Raw genomic sequence first — 7,701 nt, 5'->3', positions numbered from 1 at the left:
TTTCTTCTTGCCTCTCAATGGTGTATTTGGAGATTTTCTGAAACGATTCTGCACATTATAACCTGAACCAAGTCTGTATTCCCGTTCTGTTCAAAGAACTTTGCACCTGTTATATCATATCTTGATTATCTTAAAATGTGACAAAGATTGAAAACAAGGAAAAGACCCCAACAAATCAGAAGAACACTTCCTATCACCCAACACAGTGAAATCTGCTTATTTACACAACCTAAATACGTATGTTATGACAAAATTCAGCGCGAATGCTGCGTTATTGTAAACTGCATAAGCTTATAATCAGTTAGCTAATAATTAGAGGTTAGTAACCTTACTCAAAATAAAACAGTTATTCATGCCGATATCGAGTTTAAAATTTATTCATCTACATATCCGCGATCTACCGTTGATATGGCTGTTAACACGTGCCACTTTCGGACTGTCTTGCCCTTGGCCTCCAGCATCTCTTTCCAGTGTAGCAGCTCCTCCTCACTGGTGTTGTCACGACCCATAGAGAACCAGCCAAGAATTTCTTTTCGTCTCATCTTCTTGATGTTGATAATCGAGAACATGAAGCTGACGCTTGGAAGGTCGAATTCGATTATCTGGAACACGAATGTCTCGTTGTACTCAGGATCAAACATTGAACGACGAATTGAGGTCTTGCTTTTCGACAACTGCTGACCAACAGAATTGAACATCGAAACCTTCACGTACGTATCTGCAACGGAGAAGGAACCCAAAAATGATACATCCCTTTTACTCTTTAAACTTTTCAGTTGGTAAAAATGCTTTGGATTTATAGATTAGATTTTTGCAAGAGAAATTGTCAAAGAAAAAAAAATCGAAACAGTGCAAATAATAGCCGTTTACTGAATCCACAAAGCAAATATATAAAATTTCGACGACTGTTTTTCCTATCTCTGATTACTTTTCAAGAAATCGGCTATTCAAATAAGTTTACCCTGAACTTTTCACTAAAAGAGTATATGTGATGTTGTTTGTTTTTGGAATTCAATGTTTAAAATACCTACAAGGCTAGCCTTATTACCAGACCCCTTTTTCTTGAGTTTGACGTTAGGCTAGAATTATCCACTGCTTCTCTCTCAAGTCTTTCGCAGTCAGCTATAATGTTGGTATTTCAATACAGGGATATGATTTGCCCGTTTTCTCTTTTTTCTTAAAGCTTCAGGTGTCTAATATATCTTAACATCTGCTGTTTGAAATGTTTGCATTGGTAAATCGATTGATTCAGGCATTATCTCATATGAACGTCTCAAACACTGGTTTTCTAGTCCAGTTGTCATAAAAAATTCATGGTAATTATTTCCAGGGACTCAGAATTTAAATCTGGGGAAAATCATTACGGTTTTGTTGACCTTTTTAATGAATCTAAAATCGATCGAGCATCTGCGTTAAAGCAATAACGCATTGGGTATGAATCTCAGCATTGAAAAGACGAAAAACACAATGTTTGATGGTAGAAGGCGTGATGAATGCAAATTGTCGATGATGATTTTTCTGTGAATACGTTTAGCGAATTTGCTTGTCCACTTGCACAATTCTAATTTGCTTTAAGGCAGTGTCTCGATGAATTTCGTTGTTCACCTAAAACCTCAGTGTGAGTTTTTAACCGTCATCTTTCTTTTATTTTCTTTATCTGATGTTCCGAGAAGATGTAGAATTGAATAGAACAGCAGGGAGCATTTTAAGAGGGAAACCCGTTATCTCCTGCAATGAAAGTCCAACTTGTAAGGGTCACTGTGTGGGGAGTAGCTCAAAACACAATAAACTGCCCTCTTGCATCTTGAACACACTATGAATGAATCACTAATATGACATTTATTCCGTAAACAGTACATGAAAATATCTCCTTGATTTTGCCTAGCTTTTAGTTTAAATATACGCTGTGACGTTGGCAACAACAGATTCTCGTGTGAGGACGTGGAAAGAGTTTCTGACGAAAAACAATAGAACTTGACAGCACTGATTGTACGATACAGCTATTTCTCGTTAAAAATCCTTGCTAGGGCTCTTCCCCTCTGACTACATCTCTCATGCACGGTGAAATGATAAAATCTATAAGCTTTGAAAGTTTCCATGCCGTGACAATTTGGCAAGCTTTTGATGAAACCTTGGACTCTTCCTTGTCAGGAGGCCTGAAATTTTCTTTAATTGAACATTTTGTGCTGTGTGGGTCATTGAGAACATTTCATGCCGCTAATTAAATATTAGGTAATGCTTATAAACTTTCTCGTGAATGCAGCAATCTTTTCAACGTAAATTGTATGATATTAAAGCGTGCTTTTTAATTAATTCAGCTGACGTTCATTGACTATATGTGAATGTTTTGATAAAAATAATAGGCCTGTAGTATATGTTCTTTTGTCAACAGCTCTGTTTTGTTTTAAGTGAAAACTAAAACATAGATCGGTTGCACAGTCAGTGGCAAGTGGTTCTTGTGGAGCTTTTTTGCTTGTTCAGTTTTCATATGGGCAAAATATGAATTTATTTGTAATGGAAATTTCGCATACTCGAGGAAGATCTGCAGGAGATTTATACAAACGTCATATGGAAAAGGTTGTAGATTAAGCGGATATGATGGAAGAGGACCTTCATTACTTTTGTTAAATATTTGAATCAATTTGCAATTTGTGTTACCTTGACCAGAATTTTCACTTGAAAAAAGTGACTATAACAAAAGTAAAGATGTCTACAAATATTGTATTTAATTAAGCAATGAAGTGGTAGATTAACGCAGCACAGTAATGCTGTTTTCCTTTACACGGCAAAGTATGAAAATGTTGGATAATGACAAAAATGTAGGGGGGGAATTGGATCGAAAATACCTTGATGAGATGTAGAATGACATCTTTTGCTGGCTATTAATAGAAAGTAAATTATTCTCCTTATATTTGAAGAGTTCAAATGGTAAACGTTTGCCTGTTATCACAAGGGACTCCCTGTATGAGAGACAGCCTTTTGTGACAAGTCTTGCGTTACTTGCTTCTTCAGGCATTATTACGTCGAAGAGTCGTGCTATGTAAGTCCACCAGAAAATTTTCTCTCTCCCTATATCTATTTTTCCAGCAGATCAGTGGTTAACAGCACAACGTTGAACATGAATAATGTCATCTACATATATCTTATGACATACTCTAAACGACGTTGTACGAATTAGTTAAAATACATTATAAGTAATGCTATGATATATGATGTTATTTGCATAGTAGTTGCTTTAATAGTCGAAACTTTCTGTTTTTTTGCAAAACGTTTTACCAATTTTTATTGTTGGGAAATGCATTAAAATGGATCATCGGTAAAAGTCCATGTGAATGTATGATACTTCAGGTAAACTAGAATATTCAACAATTGAATTTTGAGGTATACTTTTTACGTATGTGTAAACAAAGTTTCTGAGTTTGAACCGTGATGGATGATGTTCTTAAAACGATAATATTGGTGTGCGTGTCCCGACTGATGATACATTTTATCATAATAATCGGCCAAATCTCATTATGGTAGATACTAGGAAAGTTTCTACTATCAAAAGCTCCTTTCTTAAATTTCATTAGATAATTTGATGTATGAGATTTTGATTTATACGAATAATTACGTAGATTGTTGCAAAATTAAACCAAAGTAGATTTTCACTTATCAGCGTTTCAAATAGACATAATTCAATTGCTATCATCTACGTTATCATCAAATAAATAATTTCACTAGAACATTATATTAAAAGCTACTAGATATGTTTTATTCGACTCAACAAATTTGTTTTTTTCCTTCTTCCCAATCTAAAATGCCTCAAATCTTGGCGATAAAACATATTGGTATCGTCGATTTGTATTCATGATGTAGGAAATTTACACAATTAAAATCGACGAGCTTAGCGACTTTAACATTGTCGACTAAATTCAAATGACTTTACGTAAAGATACCAAAAAGTTGAAAAGATTGTTCACGATTCAAAATTTTTAATCAAACATTTCATTTTGAAGGATTGTCCCATATGTATATTTGCTAAATCAATTAAAAATTTGTAAGCATATGCTTCATGTCGATAATTTAGCCTAATTACTGAATTAGAATCATCGTTTTTAATTTTTATTGCTTGAGAAGGAGCTTTGAATTATGGGAGTAAAATTATGTTGTTTTATACCATGCGTCGTCATGCTATATCTTGCCCTATAATGACGTCATTCTTCGCTTGAGTTTCCTCTGCATTTTCCGATGATGAATCCATTGGTGGTATCAAGAGACAATATATTGAGTAATGAGATCCATGAATAATGCTTCCTGCATCATTAACTTGCTACATACACGGAAATAATTCATACATAGCTTATTCCAACTTCCAAGAATTGTAAGATGACGTCATTCATCCACTCTTTCGCCTAGACTCTTCCGCAAAGTGTGTGCCAGTGGACAACACTTGTTTCCTTGTTGGCAAGAACTGCTTTCCAATGCCGAGTCTCCTTGTCTCCGCTTGAACTTTTGCCAAGAGCAAACCATCCCATAACATCCTTCTTTATTCGCTTTTTCGATATCGATATGACAGAAAACAAGAGCGTTATTTCAGAAAGATCCGACTCTGCCATTTGGAACACAAAGCTTTCGTTATACTCAGGGTCATACATCCCTCGTCGCACTGTGGTTTTGCTTTTTGCAACGTCCTTTCCACGTGGAGATAGAACTTGTACTTTCACGTACGTATCTTGAATGCAACAGACGCCGTTGTAGACACTTGGAACAAACCAATTTTTATCCAAGTCACAGAATAGAATTTCCTATTCTGTGTACAAGTCAACAAGAGTTAACAAAACACCCAATCATTCTACCCAATCATTTGAATTTAAGATGTACCAAATACAATAACTTCTAGATCATCTGAACAGGATAATTACTCGGTACAGCAGTAAAGAGACTACATTGCTCGAAGCGCAGAAAAACCTGGCCTCGTTCGTTTCCTACAACTTAATGAACGAGCTCTGTGTTGTCTTTATTATTTTTATACTCTCCTTAGTTCTAGTTTACCCTTTAGGTAGTATTCTGAATGTTACTATTGTAAAATTTCTTCCTTTTATTCGAATTACCCAAATAGATTAAGCAGGGGGTTCTTGAATCGAAAGCTCAATTGAATTATTTTCAAGCATCCCATGCAACTCAATGTTTTTATATCAAGTATTTACACAATCAATGTAAAAATTGAATTACTTGAAAAAATGAAATGTCATAGGGTTAGTGAACGATTAGACATGGAAACACTTGAATTATTAGAATTTATATAGGCGTTAGGGTCATACAAAGTCTCAATCATTACTGACGTTGATATTGCAGGGAAGAGAGGCTACATTGAATAAAATTTTGGACATCCTTTCGGACTGTCACACTGCTAATTCCAAAATAGGAAAGAACCAAGCTCAGAAGTATTTTCAGGGATGCCGTTTATAAGCTGAAGTGTTTTTGTGACACTATTCATAATTTGCAGATTGTGTTACCTTGACAAAAAAGATTGGTAGTAGCATTGGGATTATGGAAATTGGTATCTTAACGAGTCAATGAGTTCTCAAAAGGGCTTAGTCTCGCATGAAATTTTGTAGCAAAGCCTCCCTTTACTTGCTTTGTAGACCTGCAGTTCTAAGCCGCTGTGAGATAACTTCGTGTCTAAATATGGTTTGAATTACTTAATGAAAGACGTAATTGACACATTTTCGGTGAAAATCCGAAACATGACAGCAAAGTGAATCTACTAGCGAATATGATCATGCTTTTCTCGCATAGAAATCAATATATTTCTTTAGATATTCAATTTAAAAAGCCATTCCCAAAAGATAGCACTGCTAAAATGCAAGGGCAAGACATCGGCAGCCGATCATAATTTTTGATAGAACTATGGCAACAGATGGCAGTTATTTTATCTTAGAACTTTTCTACACAATATATCACAAAACAAACGTGTGTGCTACCCAATGATTCATCTCCCCCCCCCCCCCACCCTCCTTCTTTATGGATCCACAGTTTATTTGTCTTTCTCTACAAATCCTGTGAAAACCTACAAAAATTTTGCCAGTCAATCTACCATATACCCTTTTTACAGCCAAAAATACCTCTTCAATCCCATTTTAAGCAAAACTATGACGGTTTGATTAAATGAATGCTACAAATTATGCTAAAGTAAAGATGGAAAAACCTTGCTATCGAGAACAATGCGTTTTTCAGACACCTTTATACGAAAGCTGAAAATATCCCGACATTAGCAGGTGCACAGAAATTGAGCTGTCTTACTTTGGTTGAACTGCTTATCCGTTTCTATGCGATTACGTGGTTTGTAATCGTCTTGTCAATAAAAAACTCTTGCTGTTATATCAATTCTCTTGCTTGCATTCATACATACTAGTATTTCGGTATCACAACTTGCTTTGCCGTAGCTCATCCTAACTACAAGAATACTTTTCACAGCCTCGCTGAAATACAAACTCTACGTTCAACCACTAGCTATGTTAAAGGCCAGCTTTCTAAACAATTTCCCTTGCCCTCATTGTTAATGTTGTCTAGAAATGGTTTATAGAATTTGCTTATCGGCAATAATACAGCCAAACTAACGACGGCATTTTTATTCGAGTGCTCATGTCCAATAAATTGTTGCCTCGACTCAACGAAAATGTTAGGATCCACCTAGAATTTTGGATCAAGAAGCAGAATTGTACATTGAGCATTTTTGAAGAAGGCTTAAATTGCCTTGACAATTTCTTAGCGTAGGAGGATTTTGATGCCTTGACAAGCAATGCGTTACAAGGCAGTTAGATGATGTAAAGGAAGTGATATTAAAGTTTGCAGTGACACTTTCCACTTTCAATGCTTTAATATTAAAGATAAGATTGTATGTTGATGATATCATAAGGACTAATGATGAGAGAGAATTAGCCATGACTTACCCTTAGATGCCTATCATAGCTAGTTAGCATAGACTTTAGATTAGTAGCAAACAAATCTCATGTAACAAGCTGCATAATATACCTGGTGCTCTTTGCATTTGGAAGTTTCTCAGATTGCTGGCTTTCAGGACTTCAACAGTAAGACGTCCAGTCAGCGATGTATAGCAAAGTGAAACGAGTAGTTCCGGGGAGCCCCCATGCGCCAAAGTGATTGATGAGCTTGAGCCAAATCCAGTTGCTGAACCAAAGCTTTGCAGGCTGGATGTGTCAGTGAGGTCATACAGGGAATCAGCACTCTTGAAAAATAGAGTGAAACTTTAATGAATGAATGGTTTGTGCAGTTAATATGATAAACCGCACATTGATAGATACTGTTAGCACAAAAAATTTTTGCATTTGAATTTCGACCCATTTTTTCGTAAGTTTGGACAAAGTTTAACCACATTAGAACAGTAAAAACAGCAGGTAAACTTTAATCATTTATTCATTTTCAAGTGTCCCAAATCATGCTACTTGAAGATTTTCTGGACTTCTTCTCTCTGAAAGGCATTTTCAAGTACCATGCCTAAATGAGAAAATTGCTTATCTAATTCAGAACAACGAAAGAAATTGATATTTGAAGCTTTAAAATTTTTCCTCTCAAAATGTAACACTTAGATAAAAGATAAACAACTATGTTACATTTCTGACAAGATCAAAAGTTTTCCAGCAAAATAGGCGTCTAGTATTACAGGGGGGTTTTCCGCCCTCTCTGAACTTCCTCTAT

The 7,701-nt window shown here is 35.6% G+C and overlaps 1 protein-coding gene across 4 annotated transcripts in view; it reads right to left on the bottom strand.

The window, feature by feature from the left end:
• Positions 1-175: 175 nt before the first annotated feature.
• LOC135690424 (synaptotagmin-14) overlaps positions 176-7,701 on the bottom strand; it is a 34,155-nt gene continuing 26,629 nt past the window's right edge. For 3 of the 4 annotated variants that reach the window (XM_065207993.2, XM_065207988.2, XM_065208009.2), the window contains exons 3-4: positions 7,018-7,231; positions 176-718 (exon numbers count right to left, since the gene is read on the bottom strand). In XM_065207993.2, coding sequence (XP_065064065.1) covers positions 375-718; positions 7,018-7,231 — 558 coding nt within the window. In that variant the 3' untranslated portion in view covers positions 176-374. Of the gene's footprint in view, positions 719-1,033; positions 4,715-7,017; positions 7,232-7,701 lie in introns of those variants that run through there. The other variant, XM_065208002.2, reaches the window with a different exon arrangement.

This window comes from Rhopilema esculentum, chromosome 10 (assembly GCF_057945365.1).
Source record: "Rhopilema esculentum isolate cy_ngs chromosome 10, ASM5794536v1, whole genome shotgun sequence".
Classification (NCBI taxonomy): Eukaryota; Metazoa; Cnidaria; class Scyphozoa; order Rhizostomeae; family Rhizostomatidae; genus Rhopilema; species Rhopilema esculentum.
This window is presented reverse-complemented; position numbering and strand designations above follow the sequence as displayed.